Consider the following 24,072-nt stretch of genomic DNA (forward strand, 5'->3'; position numbering starts at 1 on the left):
GGCGCCCGGTTGTGTAAGCGAATCACTGCCCCAGAATGAAGACATGTGGAGAGGCAGTGCTGTGTTTATAAACCCCTCCGCCTCCCTACAGTCCGAATTCCTCCCCGTCTCTCCCCTTTCTCTTTCTTTGAAGTTTGTTTTCTTTTTATTTTCTTTTTAATGTCAAGCCTGTGCATACTCTGACATCAAAGTGCCGGTATGACTATTTTTCCAAGGTATTTGATCCTGCTGTCAAGTCTACACGTTCTATTGGCTGTAGACTTAGAGTTGGTGGACGCGGAGAACTTCTTTGAACCGAGTTCCACAGAAGCAATCGACTACAAGGATCCCTGCAAAGCTGGTAAGGTGATTTGTCCCCCCTTTGTATGAAATCATCAGTGTTTGTAATATACAGTACGACATATTCTCTGCATGATCTACAGAGGTCAAAGAGGTGTTGGTGAATTCCTCCAAGGGAGTACGAGAACTTTGTATGCACTGTTCAGATCAGCTTTTATGATGTTCTTATATCCAATCATGAGTCACATGCCTCATTGGCCATTGTTCCATCTACTTTTGTTGTTGTTGTTGTTTTGTTTTTTTACTTTTATCGGTCACCTACATTTTCAGAGCTTCCAACACCGATTGTTTCACAGAGCTCAATCATGGTAGCCTGACATGGAACAGCACGTGTTAAATCTAGACCGATATGAATCGCATTCTTTTTAGCTAGCCCAAACATCAGGGAATTACACTGACAATTTATCACACTCATATTGCCATTGATTAGTTCCTTCCTCTCTTCACAGAGTTGAATTTATTCATCTCTTTCAAGGTTCTCAAAGGGTAATTATCTCCCTCACACCTTTCCTCTGTCTCCCGTCTGTTGCCTGGAGACCAGGAGAGGTGATTGAGGCTATGCCAGCAGTCCAATCCCTCCTGCCTCAGTGAATATGGCGTTGTAGGCTACTCCAGCCGGCAACGCTCGGTGGCACCTGTTGCTAGTTAACGTTATGACGTTTTCGCACAATACATTCATGCCTGTGGGGGGAGACTCTCTCTGCACTATCCACAAATTTAGTATACATCTCTCCCATTATTTAGTTCGATCTTCTGACCTTTAAAATCACATTTCATTCATAAAAACCAGACATTTTAAAAAACAACAACATGTTTTTCCATTTTTTTCACGCCTCCCCTGAATTTCTTTGGGGCCCCCCAGGGGAGGCCCGCCTCACAGTTTGGGAACCCATGCTCTAGCGCATGTGTGTGTGTAGTCTGTGTATCATTCATGGTACAGCGGCCATGTCTGTATGCAGGAGGTGTGCGCTGGTCAAACAGAACATCAGCATCACAGAGCCCTGTGAGGAACTCTTTTTGGGGGAGAAAGAAGCACCAGTTGTCACGATGCTAACTTAAGAGTACTGAGTTTAAGTACAGGACGCTGAGCATAGGAGCCAAAAACAAACTTGCTTTAATCCAAAAGAAGGTCCCACAAAGGGTAACAAAGGTACAGGAGTCTCCTAGAAACATATGAGGCTCGAATGCATGGCAAAACACAGACACCTCTTAAATACAGGTGCATGCAATCAGCAACCAAACAGGTGAACCCACTTAGGGTAAGCCAAGCCCAAATCAGTCCACAAAATCCAAGTACGGTGCACTCTGCCGCCATCTGCTGGACATCTTGGGACACTATGGCGCAGTGCTGACAGTGCCCCCCTCCCGACGACCACCTCCAGGTGGGCCAGGTTTGAGAGGGTGGGCGCGGTGAAAGGCGCGGATGAGGCCAGGATCCAGGACGTGCCGGGAGGGCACCCATGAGCGCTCCTCCGGGCCGTAGCCCTCCCAGTCTATCAGGTACTGGAGGCCCCGCCCCCACCGCCGGGAATCCAGCAGCCTCCGGACGGTGTAGACCGGGCCACCAGCGATGACCCGCGGAGGGGGCGGCAGCGGGGCAGGCCTGGACAAGGGTGAGGAGAATAGAGGTTTCAATAAGGAGACATGGAACACCGGTCTCACCCGGAGAGTCCTAGGAAGTTTGAGTTTGTAAGCCACCGGGTTAACCCTCCTCTCCACAGGAAACGGGCCGATGAACCGGGGAGTGAACTTGGTGGCTGTGCGCAGAGGCAGGTTCTTGGTGGAGAGCCACACTTTCTGTCCAGGGCGAAACGTCGGGGTAGGCCGTCTCCTGCGATTGGCCTGGATTCGATGGCGTTCGGTGGTGCGCGTAAGCGCAGCACGGGCCTTTTTCCAGGCCTGGCGGCACCTGGCCACAGCAGCATCCGCAGAGGGGACCGCAGACTCGGACTGTTGAGAGGGAAAAAACGGTGGGACAAATCCATACTGAACCTCAAAAGGGGACATACCGGTGGATGACCCACTCAGTTGGTTGTGGGCGATTTCAGCCCACACCAGCTTCCGACTCCAGGCACCCGGATTGGATGAGACCATACAGCGCAAGTATTTCTCCAGTTCCTGGTTCACACGTTCCGTCTGTCCATTACTCTCGGGATGATAGCCTGAAGAAAGACTGACAGATGTTTCAAACAAGGACCAAAATGCACACCAATACTTGGACATGAATTGGGGGCCTCTATCAGAGACAATGTCACTTGGGATGCCATGGTAACGCACCACCTCCCGGACCACCACATCGGCGGTTTCCTTCGCTGAAGGCAGCTTAGGTAAAGGGACAAAGTGGGCAGCTTTAGAGAACCGGTCCACGATTACAAAAATCACAGTGTTGCCATCAGAAGGTGGTAGGCCTGTGATGAAATCCATCGAAATGTGGGACCATGGTCGATATGGGACCGGCAGGGGGTGAAGCAGGCCTGCCGGGGCTTGGTTCCCTGACTTCTGTGTAGCACAGACTGTACATGCGTGGACATATTCCTCAATGTCGCTTCTCATGCGCGGCCACCAAAAGTGGCGGCTAACTAGCTCTACCGTGCGGGCAGTCCCCGGATGCCCCGTCACTGGTGAGTCATGCCCCCACTGTAGAACATCAGAGCGGGCGTTGAGTGGGACATACAGATGGCCCAGGGGTACTCCACCAGGACCCGGATCCTCCTCTTGTGCACGCCGGACGGCGTCCTCCAGGGCAAGCGTCACCTGTCCCACCACACAGCTGGGGGGAATGATGCACTCGGGGACAGGGTCAGTAACATCAATGTCATACTGTCGTGATAAGGCATCAGCCTTGGCGTTCTTGGTTCCGGGGCGAAACGTGATGATAAACCTGAATCGGGTGAAAAACAGAGCCCACCTGGCTTGTCGGGGGTTCAGGCGTTTGGCTCCACGGATGTACTGGAGGTTTTTATGATCCGTGATGACAGTGAATGGGTGGCGTGCTCCTTCTAGCCAGTGTCTCCATTCCTCAAGCGCCCGTAGGATGGCCAACAGCTCCCTGTCACCGGCGTCGTAGTTCCTTTCAGCGTCACTGAGCTTGCGAGAGAAAAAGGCACACGGGTGAGTCTTATTGTCCATACCTGACTTCTGGGAAAGCACGGCTCCAACTCCAGAACCGGACGCGTCCACCTCCAATACAAACGGTAGGGTAGGGTCAGGATGCCTCAGCAGGGGAGCCGACGTGAACTGAGCCTTGAGGTGCTCGAATGCCGCTTGTGCCTCTGGGGTCCATCTGAGTTTGGTCGGTGCTCCACGGGTCACTGCTGTGATGGGTGCTACAATGGAGCTGAAACCTCGGATGAAACGACGATAGAAGTTAGCAAATCCCACAAAACGTTGTACCTGTTTGAGAGTGGTAGGAACCGGCCAGTCCAGTACTGCTTGCACCCTGGATTGGTCCATGATCACACCGTCAGGGGAGATGACATACCCCAAAAAGGAGGTGCGTGTAACATGGAACTCACACTTCTCTAGTTTGACAAACAGCTGATTGTCCAGTAACCGCTGTAGGACCTGCCGGACGTGCTGACGATGTTCTGTAAGGGACTTGGAGAAGATGAGCACATCATCGAGGTAAACAAACACACTGCGGTTGAGGAAGTCTCTGAGCACGTCGTTTAAAAAGGCTTGGAACACAGCGGGTGCATTAGTCAGACCAAACGGCATCACATAGTATTCATAATGTCCACTAGGGGTGCTAAATGCAGTCTTCCACTCATCATTCTCTCTGATGCGGACCAAATGGTAAGCGTTCCGCAGGTCTAGTTTGGTGAACACTGTAGCTCCTCCAAGGAGGTCAAAAGCAGAAGACATGAGTGGCAACGGATATTTGTTTTTCACTGTGATGTTGTTCAGTGCTCGGTAGTCTATGCATGGTCGTAGACCACCATCTTTCTTGGGTACAAAGAAGAATCCTGCTGACACGGGTGAGGTCGAGGGCTTAATAAGCCCATTGGTAAGGGACTCACTAATGTAATCCTCCATGGCCTGAGTCTCTGGGACGGAGAGAGGGTACAGTCGTCCCCGGGGGGGAATAGTGTTAGGCAACAGGTCAATGGCACAGTCATAAGATCTGTGAGGGGGTAGTTCTGTAGCTCTAGTCTTACTAAACACTTCAGCTAAGTCATGATACTCGGCAGGGACTGAAGTGAGCTCAGGAGATGAACAGGCAGCAGAACACTCCATCACAGGTGTAAAATGATTGGCTGAAACACACTCTGAGCTCCATGACAAAATTGCCCCAGTGGACCAATTGATTAGGGGGTTGTGCTTCTGGAGCCAGGGAAACCCTAGTACCACCATGTCATGGTGGGATTCGACTAAAGCCAAAGAGATAGTCTCTTTATGTGAACCAATCTGTAGCGATAAGGGGCGCGTCATGTAGTTGATCTTACCGGAGCCTAGGGGTCGTCCGTCGAGTGCCTGTATTCTCACAGGATTGGGAAGAGCCATGACCGGTAGACCGAGGCGTGTGACCAGAGCAGAGTTCATCAGATTCTCCTCTGAACCGGAATCGATCAGCACAGTGATTGGGATGTTCTCAGGGTTCTCTGGGGTCCAGGTGAGTTGAGCACTCAGGGATAGGCGCTTAGCTGGGTTGGGGGACTGAGATCGGACCAAACTGCTCACTAAGCTGTCCCCTTCCCCTAATGAGCGTTTTCGTTTCCCTGCAGCTGGGGGCATCGGTCTCTGTAATGACCAGCCTCACCGCAGTAAAGACAGCATCTCTCTCTGCGGCGACGCTCTCTTTCAGCAGGTGTGATGCGGTACCTGCCTATCTCCATAGCCTCCGCTTGAGTGGGCTGAGCAGCGGGAGCTGACGCGCTCTGAGGCGAACACACTTGGGGCTGTGCGGAGTTGGGAAGCCTGCGCTCACGCCTCCTTTCGCGTATGCGCTGATCGAGGCAGATAGAGGTGGTAATGAGCTCATCTAAAGTGGCACCCCACTCCCGACTAGCCAAATCATCTTTGACCGCCTCAGACAGGCCGTTATAAAAAGTGGTCAAAAGTGCTTCATTGTTCCATTTACTCTCAGCTGCCAAGGTGCGGAATTCTATAGCATACTCAGAAACGGCTCTGGCCCCTTGGCGGAGCGTGCTGATGCGGCGTGCTGCTTCTCTGCCACTCACAGGATGGTTGAAAACCTGGCGTAGTGCTTTAGAGAACTCTGCTGCATTAGCACAAAGTGGGGAACTAGCCTCCCACAGGGCAGTAGCCCACACTAGAGCTTTACCTGAGAGCAGAGAAATCATAAAAGCGACCTTAGCTCTTTCCGAGGGGAACTGATCTGGCTGCATAACAAAAAACAGGTCACATTGAGTCAAAAATCCCTGACAGGTCTCTGGGATGCCATCATACCGCTCCGGTTTCTGAAGGAATGTCTTGCCGCCTGGGGGGTTCTGTTGATGCATTTGCTGTGTTATCCAGGTCTGGATCTGCTGGATTGAGGATCCTTGGGTCTTCAAAGCTCCGAGCACTTGGGATAGGCTGATGTCCGCTCCTTCAGCGCCTGTTAAACTCATGTTGATGATTCGAGCCTACTGTCACGATGCTAACTTAAGAGTACTGAGTTTAAGTACAGGACGCTGAGCATAGGAGCCAAAAACAAACTTGCTTTAATCCAAAAGAAGGTCCCACAAAGGGTAACAAAGGTACAGGAGTCTCCTAGAAACATATGAGGCTCGAATGCATGGCAAAACACAGACACCTCTTAAATACAGGTGCATGCAATCAGCAACCAAACAGGTGAACCCACTTAGGGTAAGCCAAGCCCAAATCAGTCCACAAAATCCAAGTACGGTGCACTCTGCCGCCATCTGCTGGACATCTTGGGACACTATGGCGCAGTGCTGACACCAGTCATGTGTTGGTTTACTGACATATAGAATGCAGAGTTGTGTCTTGTTGCCACTGGTCCAATAAAAAAGAAGTACTGTACAGTACATGTAGTTAATTAGCAGCCCAAGAAAATCCCCCATTTACACACTGGTGGTGAGAACCGTGACACGCCTTACAAGCTGCTCATGTGCACACTGTAGGCCTGGGTTCATCTATCGCCTGAGTGTCCAATCTTCTGTCTCTGAACTGCCTGAGGTATTTATTTACAGTCCCTCATTTATCCTCCTGTAGCATAATGTCCTTGAGATATCCATTTGTATCTTTATTAAGTAATAATAATTTAAGATAAATGAGTCTATCTGTTAGTACTCTATGGACACACACTTACTGTACCACTGACAGTGTCTTGGGAAGATAACTCTGTGTGTGTGTGTGTGTGTGTGTGTGTGTGTGTGTGTGTGTGTGCGTGTGTGTGTGTGTGTGCATGCACCAACTGCAGTTGCCTTTTTAGGAGATATTGCCTTGGATGAGGAGGACCTCCGAATGTTTAGAGTGGCCCGCATTCTGGATGCTACCCAGCACACCTTCCAGACCTCCAATGGGACAGATGCAGGTATGAGATCCTGACTGGGGTCATCAACAACAGCGAGCATTGAGTTCAATAATAATAATAATAATAATAATAATAATAATAAATTGTATTTGTAACGCACTTTTCATTTAAAAAATCTCAAAGTGCTACAGATTTAAAAGCATAGCATAACATAACACAACTGAAACAAAAAGAACACAATTTTAACAGGCAAAGGCCTTTAGTTCAGTTAACTGGTACCAAATTGTTTGCATAATGTGTATTACAGTGAACGCTTCCTCCACCAATGTGAACAGTGGGAGAGCCACGCCCACAGACAGACGAGGCCTCCGCCACAGGAGGAAGAGAGCGGCCACCTCCAGGCCTGCGAGGGTGTGGCCGGAGGGGGTCATCCCTTATGTCATAAGTGGGAATTTCAGTGGTGAGTGCGGTGGCAGGCTGACAGTAAGACAAGCTAATAGGCTAAGGAGCTGCTTCCCAGATAGCAAGCGGATCTGGGCCATATACAGGCCAGATCTGGGCCATATACAGGCCAGATCTGGCCCTTGTGGCTTAGTTCCGGCCCATAAACGGCCCAGAATTATTACACATCCGCTTGCTATCTGGGTTTCTGCTTATGGGTAGAAAGACACAATGACAGAAGCAAACCCAATTAGGTAGCGCGACCTAGATGAGATGTTCCATTAGTTGAAAATTAGAAAAAGTCTGCACACTGTAGTATTAGCTCCCAATAGTGATACTTTATTAAGGCACAACGTTTCGGCCGTATGGCCTTCGTCAGGTGCAATGACGGGGGCACATTATAAAAAATAAAAAAAAAACATCTCTTGGAGCCAGAGTAAGAGAGAGAAAGAGAGGGAGAGGTGAGTGAGTGGGTGGCAGCTGCTCCCGCAAAGAGGACATGAAAAATGTTGAAGAAGTTGTCTCGGTATGCTAACAGGAGAAGAGTCGCTGTGTTGCAACCACAGGCAATTTATTTCGACAACACATCTGCTGCCTGTTGAAACGAATACTTGTGTATCACCGAGCACAGAAGCTGTCAGGCCCATTTGGAGTCCTGTAGTAGACATTGCCGAAGGGACCCCCAAAGTCAACTGTAGGCTAGCTATGAAACATACTGTAGAAATGTTAGCTCTAAAGTTATTGAAAGCATTATCTATGAGCAAATAGGTTCAAGTACATCTCCTCTCACAATCTGATGTTTAAGTTTCAGTCAGGCTTCAGGAATTTTTAATAAATTGCTTTAATAAAGTATCACTATTGGGAGCTAATACCACAGTGTGCGGACTTTTTCTCATTTTCACTAGTGCTTCTTTTTGGTCCAGCCCCTGTGACAACTTTTGGATGTGCGTTTCCATGGCTCCACATGTTCCATTATGTTCCATTAGTTGCTCACTTATACCCATAATGTACTTACAGTAGAGTTTTTTTTTTTTTTACTTTAGTTAGTTGTCAGATCATACAATTTGTCCCCTCCCTCATGTACACGCGGTAATGTATCCTTGATGAAGGCCCTTGAAGAGATGCTGATCCCTTTTAGGGAGCCAGCGAGCAATATTCCGACAAGCAATGCGTCACTGGGAGAAGCACACTTGTGTCACTTTCATCGAGAGAACAACAGAGGAGAGCTACATCGTGTTCACATACCGACCTTGTGGGTGAGTGGGTACTCATAGACACTGAGTGAACTGACTGAAACATTTGATGTTTTCCACTTCATATATCCAGAATGGTTAGACTGACCACAACTTTATTGTATTTCTCCACCTGCAGAATCGAACCATTCTGGATATATGAAGTGGAAAGCACTGTTAAATGTTTCAGTTAGTTCATTCAGGAGGCAAATGGAAACATGTGAAATGATCAGATCTCAAAGATGCCGTGAGGCTGTTTCTTGTTGAATGACAGATGTTTCCCACGGCCTCCCCCCTGCAATCCATCTGTGTTCTCTGGATTCCGGCCTACAGGTGCTGTTCTTATGTGGGAAGGCGGGGCGGCGGTCCCCAGGCCATCTCCATTGGGAAGAACTGTGATAAGTTTGGAATAGTCGTACATGAGCTGGGCCATGTGATCGGCTTCTGGCACGAGCATACGCGCCCTGACAGAGATGAACATGTGGCCATTATCAGAGACAACATCCAGCCAGGTAATAATTGCTAGCACGTGCGTGTGTGTGTTTATGTGAGTGAGAGAGCATATTTCCTATGCAGCTCTGATGCTCCCGATGCATTTTACAATTTCCTACTTTTCAATTTTGGCAACAGGACAAGAGTACAATTTTCTGAAAATGGAGCCTGGGGAGGTGGATTCGTTGGGGGAGGTATACGACTTTGACAGCATCATGCATTATGCAAGGAACACTTTCTCAAGGTAACAACAACATACACTTTATGTGAAAAAGGATGTTTTGTGAAGACTGGGCTTACTAACCCTGAGATTAAATTGAATTGAACTGGAACGATGACAAAAGGTATAACATTCGGAGGTCAGGGTGGATCAGGGTGGATCCGGAGCAGTATTTTATGTTAAAATTACCCAAAGCGTATTTAAATGCAAAATGGAAAATGTGAACAAGAGTAGGTACCAGATAGGGGTTGCTCTATTAGCATAGAGTGCCTAAGCGGAAGCAGTAAGAGAAAATCCTCATGGGACATTAAATCTGAAGAAAAAATCATTGGTAGTGAACAGCCAGAAATAAATAATTGTTCCCATCTGAATTGTGCCATGACCATACAGTAACATATGATGTTTGTCAATTTAAAGGACCATACCGGTCTAAATATGATTTGATCTCCTAAAACTAGTCATTCAACTTATATCACATTACCGTAATCCATTTTCCGAAGTAAAGCTCACATGAAAAGATATTTGCATTTTGGCGTTTTACTTACATTTCAAAAGTTGAACGTGATGGCTTCAAAACCTATTTTTAAATTGTTCCCTCGTTGCGCTGACAAACTCGCCTCGGTTAGTTTCCAATAATTTTCTGTTATATTGTTTCAAACAATCCTATGAATCTCAGGCTCTCATGGTGAGAGTTTTCGAGGTGGGAACGTGCTGGCAACCTTAAAAGGATTCTGACTAGTTTTGTGAGGTTTGCAGTTTGTATTTTAAAACTTTGGGAAACCAGGCGCAACAAGTGGAGTCAAAATGGCACTGAATAAGAGCACCTGCCAGGGCTAACATAGCTGCTTGATCTAGAAATCTGGAGATTCTTGCTAAGAAGCTTTCCCTATATTGAAACCAGTCTCTGACTTTCTGAAATTCTGTACTCAATACAATACTATGCACTTTTGTCTTTGTGGGGAAACAAGCAGAGAAGAGTCTTCAGTTTACAGGAAGAGGTCACATGATCACCTGACCATGGTCACCAGATTTAAGGTCATTGATGTAGAGGAGGAAAAGTGGACCCAGAACACTTCCCTGTGGAACACCAGTACAGGTGTTCAGGTACAGTGATTGGAGAATTTATCTCTCTATTTAATTTGATTTATATCTATCACAGCAGATGTGTTGTCGAAATAAATTGCCTGTGGTTGCAACACAGCGACTCTTCTCCTGTTAGCATATAGACAACTTCTTCAACATTTTTCCTGTCCTCTTTGCGGGAGCAGCTGCCACCCACCCACTCACTCACCTCTCCCTCTCTTTCTCTCTCTTACTCTGGCTCCAAGAGATGTTTTTTTTTATTTTATTTATAATGTGCCCCCCGGCTAGCTGTTACATCAACAAGAGATGTTGGATGTCACTTAACAGAGTGTTGTAGAAAAATACATTGTTGGCCTTTGGCATTCTTCTTCTGTTGCGAATCTGTCTGGCTGAGTTGCCTACCGTTTCCAAATCGAAGTCTCAAGGTTTGGTTGAGACGTTAATTAGTGCTCTCTCGGCCCACCCACCCACGCCTAGGCCTGCCCGTTTAGGGCCTAGTGAAGCTAGATTGGTGGAGGAGTGACCATACAGATGTGTCGTCTGTCACCCTAACATGATATCTTAATCACCATTGGTTGTCAGTCTGGGTTGTGTCTGTTTATAGTGTCCCATAGAGATGTGTCATTGATACCCCAGAGGAGAGGCCCCCCCTGTGGCCTAAGTGTGACCTCTTGACACCCACTACCCTGAACGGCCACAGCAGCAGCAGCATCAGCTGTCTCCCTCACTCTATCGACTACACAGTCCATTGTTTACTTTGGCCCTGTTTCACACTGGCACCTTTTAACCCCAAGTTTAGTTGATTTTCAGGGGCAAACTGCAAACTCAGGGCTAACCCTTCTCCGGAGAAGGGCCAGCAAGCCCTAGGCTAAATTCAGGGTTAGCCCACTTGGAATGTGCCAGTGTGTAAGCTTAGTCTGGGGCTAAGAAGGTTCTAAGAAGGTGTTTAGCCCTGGTCTAAGTACTTTGTGAAAAGCTCTTTTCTGTGACAGGACAGGAGAATGACTGTGGCTTAACATATGCAAGATTACTGAGACAGACACCAGATGGTCTGTGATTTCTACGATGTGTTTGACCGTGCCACCGGCTGGGTGACAGGAGGTCTGTCTCATTTCTGGTGGACAAGTGAGCAATCGGTGTATGTGGTTATTGGTGTGCAGTAGTTAGTCAAATTGGCTGAGCTTCAGCGTGGCAGCTTTGAATAGGTCCTTGATTGGTGAGTGTAGGAGTGGAGGGGCGTCGTTGGGTTACTGGTTGGGATAGAGACACTGAATGGTGTCTTCTGAATGTCTTGGGGAGGGGGGTCGTTGGGTTCCCTTCGACAGAGACACCCCCCTCATGGCTTGGGTGATGTGATGCCGAGGGTCTGGTGCAGGGGGACAGGTTAAATATTAGGAATGGCTTATTCAAGAGATGAAGCATAAGCATAATGGACAGTATTAAAATTGGATGTGTAGAAACGGCATTATCACAAGCCGGAAAAAAAATCCTATTAACTCATAACCTATTAACCCATAACTCACTATGGCTCATTCACCTCCATGTATTTCCAAACGCGAAAACAACAGCAGTGAAAAACAATCAGAGTCTGGTAATGATGAGTTCCGCATCCGCACCCCTAATTACGTCAGACTGACCAATATGGCAGCTGTAGTGAATAAGGCGAATTGGACACTACTTCCATTTGAGGTTGTGTATTTACATACTTATTTGTTGAATCAGGCCATTTCTGTGGAGACAAGCTTCCTGGACCCATTATCTCAATGGACAGTCGCATGGCTTATTCAAGAGATAAAGCATAAGCATAATGAACAGTATTAAAATTGGATGTGTAGAAACGGCATTATCACAAGCCGGAAAAAAAATCCTATTAACTCCCAGGTGTCATACTGGCTGTATTTCTTCTGACATTATGAAAGATACACATAATAAAATAACCCCCGGGAACTGCAAGAAAATCTCTCAGAGGATAAAAACGGTATAACGTTCAAATTTGGTCAAACTTTTCTTTAACATAGACCCCCCCCTGGGGCTTTGGTCCTGATAGTGATGGGGATGATTTCACAGCGGTCTCAGTCCCCCCTTTTTCAAATGCAGCCTCATGCCTCTTGTTACCCTGTTGCTTTTCCTCTGTTTTGCTTTTTTAGCTCAACAACCACTTTGCTGCCCTAGGTCGCGGAAGCCTGCCAGTTTCGGCTTTGTGTAGGACAATTTAAGCTGGACTGGCCTTGTTTTCTGGCATTCGGGGCTGGGTTCCACTGAGCCGGTTGGCACAGCGTAAAGCCTCCATTCAGAATGCTCTGTTTGCACATGCTGGTCATTCATGGAGATATCACCATGGGAACTGGGTGAGAGTTAGCCCTCCAACTAGTTCCACTAGAGAGAGAAGGAGGTCAATAAAGTAGTCAAAGTGTCAAACAGGCCTCCTCTGCTTCTTCAAGAACGTTCAAAACGTAATAGAATAGTAACTTAAAGACTAATAACCCAAACTATACCAAGCTTTTATTAGGAAATTCTAACCAGTATCAATTATGTTTAGAACTAAGCTCACGCAATGATTAACGCTACTGTCATTTCTTGTTTCACATGTGGTGGTCATTATTGTTTTATTCTTATATTTTATATTGGCAGTGAAAGAGAAGTTCCTCTCGAACCTCAGCAACTAACAAATTGTATGTGGTTTTGTGTGCGTAAAACACAGAGGCATCTTCCTAGACACCATCCTACCCCGCTACGATGTGGACGGTGTCAAGCCACCAATAGGGCAGAGGACAAGGCTGAGCTCAGGGGACATTGCACAAGCCAGCAAACTCTACCAGTGTGCAAGTAAGACTGAATAGCTGAATATGCCTCTAATATCAGTCAGATATGCAATAGATCAAGGATGCTGAGAAGCTTCATACAAAGCAGCACGATATAGAGATAGGAAGATTTTTTTTTTAAATCCTGCTTTGAAATATACTCCATTTAGTAACCAATTGTAACCATTTACAGCACCTTGACAAGAGAATGACCTTGACTCTCTTTGCAGAGTTTTCTGTCCTTGTGATAGTGGTGAACTGTACAGTCTCACTATGTGGTTGGTGTTATGTTTGGCAGGGTGTGGAGACAGCCTACAGGACAGCGTTGGAAACTTCTCCTCCCCTGGCTTTCCCAATGGCTATGCGGCCTATGCTCACTGTATCTGGAGAATATCAGTCACTCCTGGAGAGAAGGTGGGCTGAAAACGTCCATGTCTGGACATTTCAGGATCTGTTGTCAAAGTAGTTACAGCCCAGATAGCAAGCGGATGTGTAATAATTCTGGGCCATATATGGGCCGGAACTAAGCCACAAGGGCCAGATCTGGCCTGTATATGGCCCAGATCCGCTTGCTATCTGGGAGGCTATCAAATCAGCCCAGACTAGGAGCTCATCAGGGCTGCGTTCAAATTCAGCTAACGGAGGCGAACGTTCGTCGCAAACATGTTTTCTCCAAACGGTCACATTTGAACGGCTTTTAATGAACGTTCCAAATAGTTCGCATAAACGCAACAATCCCCATCTGGGAGCACATCTCCAGTAAGCCTGGGTCCATTGTGGTCCTCGTTCCGTTACTGGCGAACTACCTCTCCAGACTGTTAGCTTCTGTTAGCAAACGTTTGCAGCGAACACAAAGCTAACGGAAAATAGTTCGCTAACGTTCGCAAACGTTCGCTGCATTTGAACGCACCCACTCAATTGGGACGTAGTCATGGTGATGTGTATTGAATTACAAGGCATTAGCTATCGTTGTAAGATTCCCATAGAAAAAGGTCAAGGTTGTCATAGGAAAGGTCGACGATTCAGCCATCACAACTGCAGTTATGTTGCTCAGAACTTTCTTCCCATTCCGCTCCCAACCTTCCTCACCATCTCCCCACCAAATCCCTCTCGTTGTTTCTCTCACAGATCATTCTGAACTTTACCTCCATGGACCTCTACAGGAGTCACCTGTGCTGGTATGACCATGTGGAGGTCCGCGACGGCTTCTGGAAAAAAGCCCCTCTGAAAGGTCTTTACATTACATTACATTACATTACAGTCATTTAGCTGACGCTTTTATCCAAAGCGACTAACAATAATTGCATTTAACGTAGGAAGAGCCAATGTACTACTACTTGCCAGAACTCACAAGTGCATCTTCTCTCTAAAACAAGTGACTAAGAGCATAATCTAGTGCTGAAGGCAAAGTGCAAGAATAGCAATCTAAAGTACAGTGCAATATAATATAATACAATAAAATACAATAAGTGCTTAGGCGGGAGGATTGTTGTAGTACTTCTTGAAGAGATGAGTTTTGAGCCTGCGACGAAAGATGGGCAGCGACTCTGCTGTCCTGACATCAGTGGGCAGTGCATTCCACCACTGCGGGGCCAGGACAGAGAAGAGCGTTTGCAGTAGAACTCAAGAGGAACCTGTCTGTATCTGCCTGAAGAAGCCTATAATTTCCAAACCTGCTTTGTATTCTTTTGGCATTTGAATGTGCAGATGTGCGCTGTAGTCAAATCTCTAGAGTTGTTTTGGTGTTATTGGCAGAAAATGGTAGAGAATATGTATGCTTTAAATTGCCGAATGTTGTCAAAACACATCATTCATTCTTTTGCTTTTTAAAATGACACATAACGTATAATAAAGGACATGTCAATGTAATTTGGAATATCAAAGAAAACTGACTTCTTTGTGACTGAGAGGAACAGTGACAGATCTATTGTCTGTGCTATTCGCCTTATTCACCTGGCAGCCATATTGGTCAGTCTGGGGTGCGGATGCAGACGTGCCCGTTGACCTCAATGTTAAAAGTTCACTGTAAAAACACCACTTCGAGAACCAAAATAGTCAAAATAACAGGCTGAATACACTATCAGGGGTTACAAACTCATCATTACCAGACTCTGTTTTTCACTGCCGTTGTTTTCGCATTTGGAAATACATCGGAGTGAATGCAGCTGACGGCTAACTATGGCTCATTCACCTCCATGTATTTCCAAACGCGAAAACAACGGCAGTGAAAAACAATCAGAGTCTGGTAATGATGAGTTCCGCATCCGCACCCCTAATTACGTCAGACTGACCAATATGGCAGCTGTAGTGAATAAGGCGAATTGGACACTACTTCCATTTGCGGTTGTGTATTTACATGCTTATTTGTTGAATCAGGCCGTTTCTGTGGAGACAAGCTTCCTGGACCCATTATCTCAATGGACAGTCGCCTGTGGATTGAATTCAGAAGCAGCAGCAATTGGGTGGGCAAGGGCTTCTCAGCAGTGTATGAAGGTATAGAGAATTCTGAATATGACTCATATTACTGTACGTATCTGTATCTATTAGGTATCTATTATATATAATAGATATATGATAAAGTGTACTGAGTAGTTTCAAAGAAATACAACATAGAGATAGCATTGCATCAGTGATTCAGAGCTTCTACTTTGCATTCATATTATAGTTTTCATCCCCCCCCCCCCCCCCCCCCACAAATTAACGGGAAATGCTTGAAGTTCATATTGTTGTTAGAAGAATTCATGGAAAATGTACTTCCTGCCCCCTCCCTTTCTCCCTGCAGCCATCTGTGGGGGAGAGTTGAATCGAGACAATGGCCAGATTCAGTCTCCCAACTACCCTGACGACTACCTGCCCAACAAAGCGTGTGTGTGGAAGGTCACGGTCACAGGGGACTTCCACGTTGGACTCGCTTTCCAGTCATTTGAGGTAAAAGCAGATGAAAGGTGGCCTGACATTAACTAGACTAGTTAAAGGTGCAATAGTGAAGACTTTGATGTAGAATAATCATAAAAATAAAAGTGAGCCAATAGTATTAGGACTCCTACATGACGTGATACCAACTCTTGGCTCACACGTATTGTTAGAGGTGGGAACCAAATCTCAGACATCTCAGACAAAGGTTTAAAAAACATTCATTTTGTTCCTGTCAAAATGTCTAGAATGATACATTCTTAATCAACAGGCGTGTCCCTTTCCAAATCATGTCCGACCAACCAAGCAACTCTAAGTAGTGATGTGTTCTGGCAGTAACAAAGTCAATGAAATTCTATCTTGGCCAAAACAAAACGGCCATATTAATTACGCAATATGCATTCACAGTAGGCTCTGTGAACACGTACTTCATGAACTGAAAGACCTGTGCCGACTTTCTCCTCCGCTCTTTATTGTAGATCGAGAGACATGACAGCTGTAATTATGACTTCCTTGAAGTGAGGGATGGCAACTCTGAGAGCAGCCCCCTGCTTGGCCGATTCTGTGGCTATGACAAACCTGATGACATCAAAAGCAGCTCCAACCAGCTATGGATGAGGTTTGTGTCCGATGGATCAGTCAACAAGGCTGGGTTTGCTGCCAACTTCTTCAAAGGTCAGTGGCTGTGTTCTTGTGACCCTTTTGTGTCATTAGATGAAAATGACGATGATAGGATAATAAGGATGAGGAGGATGGCATTTTGTAAAATAATATGCATTTTCAGATTCAGAAGATCTTTATCGTCGGAAGGACAGTTCATGTGCCACATAGTTCAGACATACACACATGATAGCAACAACGTGCCAAATAACACTGTTCATTTTGGAAAAAGATGAAACATTTGTGTTCAGTGGTGTTGTCCTCAGAATAATACAAATAATCTCTGTACTTGGAACTTCAATGGAATAGGATGAATAACAGCCATTATTTTGAGCTATTGATTCTCTGCCCTTCATTACATTGATTCTCTGTCACTGGCTTTTGTGTATGGCAGAGATGGATGAGTGCTCCAAGCCAGACAATGGGCACTGTGAGCAGCGATGTGTGAATACTCTGGGTAGCTACCGATGTGCGTGTGACCCTGGATATGAACTGGCTTCCAACAAACGCAGCTGTGAGGGTGAGTGTAGTAGTGGATCCTCAATTAAATAGTCCTAAAGGAGGCAAAGCCTGCTACGCGCATCTGGCACTCCGTGAAAAATAGATTTGACATTTGCCTGTGAATCCCAGAGCCAGGTGAGGAGACAAGTCCCGAAGGTGAGGAGAAGAATTCATGAGAACAATAAGAAAAGAACGTTTGCTCTATTGTCCAATGAGAATCAAAAAGGTATCGGGTTCACTTGGAAAACCGGAACGGAATAGTTTGACAAACCGTGAGATGATCCAGGCACACCAAGAAGAAAAGTCACAGAGGAAGGAAGAGTATATTAAAAAGCCTTCATTATAATGGCTAATCATTGGTTTTTCATTGACTCAGCCACTGTAATAAAGGCATTTTGATATACAGGTGCATCTCAGAAAATTTGAATATTGTGGGAAAGTTAATTATTTTCCGTAATTTAATTCAAAAAGTGAAACTTTCATATATTATAGATTCATTACACATGTAGTGAAATATTTCAAGGCTGATCGCCTCCTTGCCGCACTCCCCGTTGATGCAGTAATTTGTGCAAAAGGAGCCCCCCCCCCCCAAGTATTGAGAGTATAAATGAACATACTGTACAATCATAAAGATTAAAACAAAAAGGCTTGAAATATTTCACTTTGTGTAATGGATCTACAATACTGTGATTTCACTGTTCGAATTAAATTACGGAAAATAATGGGCTTTTTCCACAATATTCTAATTCTCTGAGATGCACCTGTACTCTTGCTTCCTCTGTGACTCTTCGTTTTGGACTGCCTGGATCATCTTGTGGTTTGTCAATAATTCATAATGGTTCAGGCAGTGTTTCCTTTGTAGTAGCCTATATTTGATCTCATGTAATATGGGGATATGAGATGTAACTACTTTAAATATTCCATTGTGTCTGACTACCTTTATACTACTTAATTAACAGTGCCACATGTTCATGCAGACCCGCTGCACGTTTCTTTTTGTGAGAAATTAAGCACTTATTATTTTATTTTTTTACACCTCATCACCCGTCTTCTCACTGCCCTCTGTTGGAGGTGAATGGTAGTGCGGTTATATGAGGGGTTTATCCCACAGGTCCCCCACTGACGTCAGCCCTGTCTCCCCTCAGCAGCTGCCTGTGGCGGCTTCATCACCAAGCTGAACGGCTCCCTCACCACTCCCGGCTGGCCTAAAGAGTACCCCCCCAACAAGAACTGTGTCTGGCAGCTGGTGGCCCCCGCCCAGTACCGCATCACCCTGCTGTTTGATGTCTTTGAAACAGAGGGCAACGATGTAAGTAGGGCTGTAACGATTATGAATTTTGCTTAACGATTAATTGTCAGAAAAATAATTGAGATTATTACAATAATTGTCAGAGTTGTTGACTGGGGGGGGTGGGGCGGGGGGCTCGCATCACACCACTAGGGCCCCTTGCCGCCTACTTCGCCTATACCACGGGCCGGCCCTGGCACTGATGCTCATGTCCGCATGATTTGAGTGAGAGTGTGTGTGTTTGTGAGAGAGAGAGAGAGAGAGAGAGAGAGAGAGAAAGACAGACAGAGAGGGAGTGAGTGAGTGAGGGTGGATGGGTTCGTAGTTCTGATTCATTTTTACCAGATAATGTAGGCCTAATAACACAAGTACTCAGCCTATGAAGTAAACCTGTGGTTTAAAACCATGCCTCTTTAATATCATGAATGTTAACAACATTTACATAGAACTTATCCTCCTCAATAAAAAAAAAGCATTGAAAAACTAAGATGAAATTACATTTGGAGTATACAAATAGCACATGAAGTGGACAATGCATCAGTGCTTCTTTACTTCTTTAATACAGTGTCTCTTGTCATTAGTTGCTATGAACGTATAGGACAAGTGCCAACAAGTTGAAGAATTCCATTGAACTAGGGTTGCTACCATATAAACTCTGCAACAGATTTTGATTTTATATTAAAAAAAATATATAAAAAAAAAAAAATATATATATATATATTTTATTTAAAATAAAATAAAAATGTCATAACCGCGGTTAAAAAAAACAATCGCGGTCAGAAAAAATAATCGCGGTTTGACGATTATGTAATAATCATTACAGCCCTAGATGTAAGCACTATAACCCGGTCTAGCTCTAGCAGAGATGGCATTTATAGAAGGTGGGCAGTGAGAGACAACTGAAATAAGGCCATAGAGAAAGAACCCTCTTGTGAACGGCAATGTTAGCCTACTGTAGAGTAAACTCTTGTCCTGAAAACAGCAAGAGGGGAGGCAGCGGTTTCCTTGCTGTGATACAATAGTATCGTGCATGCTCAACATTTTGGACTGTCTTCTCCCAGGTGTGTAAGTATGATTATGTGGAGGTACGTGGTGGACTGACTGCAGACTCTAGGCTTCATGGGAAGTTCTGTGGGCCGGAGAAACCAGAGTCCATCACTTCCCAGTTCAACAACATGCGCATCGAATTCAAGTCTGACAACACCGTTTCAAAGAAGGGCTTCAAAGCCCAGTTCTTCTCCGGTGAGCCCTAAAGACCCATATCTGAGATTATGCAAACACACGCCAAGAGTTCACCTTTATTGGCCAAGTACAACCATAAGCCAAGAATGTGTCCTGGTTTAGTGAAGCTGTTTGATACACATAGTGACAGACAAGCAGGGGTGAAAATTAACTTTTTGGCTCACGGTGAGTCACCTGCCAAGGGGACTGAAGATTAAAAAATATACCGGCCAATTATTTATTTTTTCAGATAGCCTTCCCAAATCTAGTCGCCAATAGGACATTTTACCTGCATTTGGCCGGTGGCAGGTGTTAATTTTCAGCCCTGCAGACAAGGCTATTGTACTCGCACTGAGCAATCAATGACACATGAACAAACATAAATAGAAACAAACATAAATAAAAATGCATAAATTCACCCTCCCAGGCAGGATGCTAGCATACCCATCTCATCTTATGTCTTTGCATACAATTTCACATTAGGAATCCACCTCAGCTGTTGTATAGTATTTGAGTAAAGTAAAAATAAAATAAAATAAAAGATAAGAACAAGGGAACAATGTCTTCCTCAGACAAGGACGAGTGTTCAAAGGAGAATGGAGGCTGCCAACAAGAGTGTGTCAACACCTTCGGGAGCTACAGCTGTCAATGTCGCAGTGGATTCGTGCTGCATGACAATAAGCATGACTGCAAGGAAGGTATGTGTCGTGCTTCCAGTGCATTTAAAATGATCAGTGGACATTTCTGCCTACTCATCCCTAGTCATCCTATAATTATTGTAAGAGCCAAATTCAGGTTAATGGGGTCAATACGTTGCTCCTCCCATGTTAATAGGAAATGATAATATTTAGGTAGGAACTCACCTCCTGTGTTATGCCCATGGATGTATTAATAGAAGGTTATGTCTTATAATGAAGGGTTATGCCCCTTAGTTGGAACGGGGCTTCGACGTGCCATGGCCGGGGGCTGTGCTGACAGAACTGAGTAGAGGCTAGCTTCGCTAACGCTAGAACCGGACGGTGCGGGAGAAGCGTTGTTGTCACCGGTCGACATGTTCGTTAAAACGTTCGGGGTCACCAATTGTGGGAGTAGGCTACAATAACGAGGAGACGGTAGACGAAGGCGAGTCGAGTCTAACTATTTACTCTCACATAAAAAACAAACAAACAAAGGTTACAGCGCAGTCGAGGTAACAACGAAGTAGCACGTATCAACAATGTAACAACTAACGTCCCAACCCACTGAGCAAAGACACGTCTAAAAGACGTATTTTAGACGTCTTTTTTGTCTTTTTCGGACGTCCAAAGACATCCAATTAGGAGCCAGAATGAATGAATTTTTTTAACGTTCAGATATTGAACCCGTTTTGCACGTCCACAGACGTCTTAGAGGGGCCCAAGCCAGACGTGTGAATATTGAGGGGTCCAGCAGACGAACACACGGGGTTCTGGACCGACGGACGTTATTAAGACATGATCTGAACGTCTCCCTGACGTTGCGTGTTTGCTGGGAACTCTCATAACCTAGCAACCCAAAAAGTATCCAACGCACGAGCTAAACACATCTGGCACGTGTCTACATTTGAACTAGCTGTTAGTTATCGTTCTGAATTCTTAACTCTGGTGAATGTCTCAATATGTTGTTGGCTAGGTGTTAATAGGTGTTGTTGGCTAGGTGTCACACACACTCACTCGTGTCTTAAATAAAGGCTATACATTTTTTTTTTTTTAACTCACAAACATGCATACCGTGTTTTTTTTCTGGATTATTGGATTAATGATTGTAGAAGGGCAATAAATGGAGCAAGTTATCGCACAGTAGTTTATTGTCGGACTCTACTTTATCAACAAACACGGTAACGTATGTGCGTCAATTAGGTTAACCCGAAGCAGCAGTGCCTCAGTGGCTTAAAGCACTTAGCCTCTACAATAATAAAACAACCTTGGGGGTTGTGCTGACTCTTGACTTCTAAGTGTACAAGCTGGGAAGATGATGTGCCTACTGAAAGTGATTTGATGTGATTTGGTGCTGTTTATGTTCCAGCTGGCTGTGATCATACATTGAGCAGTGTGATGGGCACAATCACCAGTCCCAACTGGCCAGACAACTACCCCAGCAAGAAGGCCTGCACATGGGCCCTGTCCACTACCCCTGGCCATCACATCAAAATTGTATGTTTAATGCGTTTGAGATGATTTTTCTATGATATTATGCCTGCATAACGTTTATGTAGTGTAGATGCATGTGTCTATAGTCACCACCTTCCTATCTGACACTATCTTTCTCTCAGGCGTTCAATGAGATCGACATGGAGGCTCATCTTGAGTGTGCCTATGACCACCTGGAGATCTACGATGGGCAAGATGGCCGCAGCCCCAGTCTGGGTCGCTTCTGTGGCACCAAGAATCCCTTGCCAGTCATCTCCAGTGGCAACAAGCTGTTCATCCGCTTTTTTTCTGACAACTCTGTACAGAAGAGGGGCTTTGAAGCATCACATAGTTCAGGTGGGCATAGCGATAGCATAGTTAAGCTAAGGCATTAGCAATGGATCAGTGGAACATAATTCGCCTTATTCACCTGGCAGCCATATTGGTCAGTCTGGGCGGATGCAGAAGTGCCCGTTGACTTCAATGTTAAAAGTTCACTGTAAAAACACCACTTCAAGAACCGAAATAGTCAAAATAACAGGCTGAATACACTATTGGGGTTACAAACTCATCATTACCAGACTCTGTTTTTCACTGCCGTTGTTTTCGCATTTGGAAATACATGGAGGTGAATGAGCCATAGTTAGCCGTCAGCTGCATTCACTCCCATGTATTTCCAAACGCGAAAACAACGGCAGTATGTGTATTTATGACAGTCCAGAGGACAGAGGAACAAAACTTTTGTTTTCCAACTGAAAGTCTGACTCTGACGCATATGGAGTCAATACAGAGGACAGAATCACACATTCATTATTCACACAAACTGTTCTCTCTGTGCCCTGTCCCATGTTTTATGGGTTCTGCGTTCTCAGAATGTGGTGGCAGTCTCAAAGCTGAAGTCAGGACTAAAGACCTCTACTCCCACGCCCAGTTTGGGGACAACAACTATCCAGGAGGCACAGATTGCCAGTGGGTGGTATCTGCTGAGAAGGGCTATGGGGTGGAGATTATCTTCCAGACGTTTGAGATCGAGGAGGAGGCTGATTGTGGCTATGACTATATGGAGCTGTTTGATGGTGCGGATATGAAAGCGCCAAGGCTGGGACGCTACTGTGGATCGGGGGTAAGACCAAATACTTCATTTCTCTTCCGACAGTTATAATACAGTACCGAATTCTTCCGAAAAGAAAAGAAAAACATTAAATTATGTGCATTTATGCAACAAGTTTTACTTTCCCCATCAGTATTCATGTGCACTGTCACCTCTTCTAGTGTCTAGACAAATTATGACTCAGCAGCAAAACATTTTTCTTCTTTCCAGCCCCCAGAGGAGATCTACTCAGCTGGGGACGCCATCGTTATAAAGTTTCACTCCGACGACACCATCAATAAAAAGGGCTTTCATGTGCGGTACACTAGCACAAAGTTCCAGGACACACTACATACAAGCAAATGAATCCCTCGCTCCATAGACTAAAGAGGACACGTCACCCCGACAGTTCACTTCTCCCATAGCCCTTTTCCACCAAAGGAACTCTGGTTCGTGAACTGGTTTGTTTCAAAATTCCTGGAACCTTGGTTCTGTTCAGAGAACGGGCCCGCGTTTTGAGCCGAACCATTGGACGTCAGCCCACGCCCATGATGTCGTCACGGTTCGCACTGAAAAACCTACTATTTTGTGGTGCCGGTTCGGAACCAGCTTTTGGGTTCCCGAACTCATTTCTTTTTGGTCGAAATGCTCGGGAACCATTCAAAATTAGGTTCGCGAACCGGCACCGAACCGGTTCCCTCTTGGTGGAAAAGGCCTACCAGTTTCCCTAAAGATCGGCAGAGGCTGGGATAGCCACCCCCCCATCCAGCCCCTACACTTTCCACCCATGACTTTGATCAGTTAAGCCATGCAGCAAAGGTGTGTTCTTAATGACGTAGAATAGGGACATTGAATTAGACGTATGGATAATGTGGGAATAGTTACAATTTAACTTGATTCTCTCAATAAATGGTGGCACAATCTTAATATTGGGTTGGTGTCTCATAAATTGTATATTGTTGCTGCGTCCAGTGAAGTTGCGTCCTGAATGAGGCACTGTGCCCTGGCCACCATTCATAACTCACAGCCCTGAGGCCTGGCATTCTGGGATATGGTGTCTCTGGAGGACAAAAAGGTCTTTTCACTCTAATAAAGTTGTGCCACAGAACTGTGTCACATAACCACAGACATAACTGGATTAGTTTTACAAACACACCATTTTGATTAGTAACATAAACTACCCTTAATCCGAGTATTTTTTT

The 24,072-nt window shown here is 45.5% G+C and overlaps 1 protein-coding gene across 3 annotated transcripts; it reads left to right on the plus strand.

Annotated features, from left to right (window-relative positions):
- The first annotated feature begins 137 nt into the window (after positions 1 to 137).
- LOC311325107 (bone morphogenetic protein 1-like) lies at positions 138 to 24,057 on the plus strand. 3 transcript variants are annotated; one of them, XM_084457767.1, is made up of 20 exons: positions 138 to 340; positions 6,728 to 6,841; positions 7,089 to 7,241; positions 8,361 to 8,478; positions 8,788 to 8,966; positions 9,085 to 9,190; positions 12,951 to 13,075; positions 13,349 to 13,464; positions 14,179 to 14,281; positions 15,427 to 15,543; positions 15,833 to 15,978; positions 16,443 to 16,638; positions 17,018 to 17,143; positions 18,270 to 18,433; positions 19,474 to 19,654; positions 20,206 to 20,331; positions 21,677 to 21,804; positions 21,924 to 22,137; positions 22,653 to 22,903; positions 23,102 to 24,057. In XM_084457767.1, the coding sequence occupies exons 1-20, from the start codon at positions 199 to 201 to the stop codon at positions 23,234 to 23,236; spliced, it is 2,940 nt and encodes a 979-aa protein (XP_084313893.1). In that variant the 5' UTR covers positions 138 to 198; the 3' UTR covers positions 23,237 to 24,057. The 3 variants fall into 3 exon arrangements, with proteins under 3 accessions (XP_084313893.1, XP_084313894.1, XP_084313895.1); XM_084457768.1 differs by having other exon boundaries at positions 18,273 to 18,433; XM_084457769.1 differs by lacking the exons at positions 138 to 340; positions 6,728 to 6,841 and having other exon boundaries at positions 7,138 to 7,241; positions 8,332 to 8,478.
- Positions 24,058 to 24,072: the final 15 nt, after the last annotated feature.

The sequence above is a fragment of the Borostomias antarcticus genome (assembly GCF_949987555.1).
Source record: "Borostomias antarcticus genome assembly, chromosome: 2".
NCBI classification, from domain to species: Eukaryota; Metazoa; Chordata; class Actinopteri; order Stomiiformes; family Stomiidae; genus Borostomias; species Borostomias antarcticus.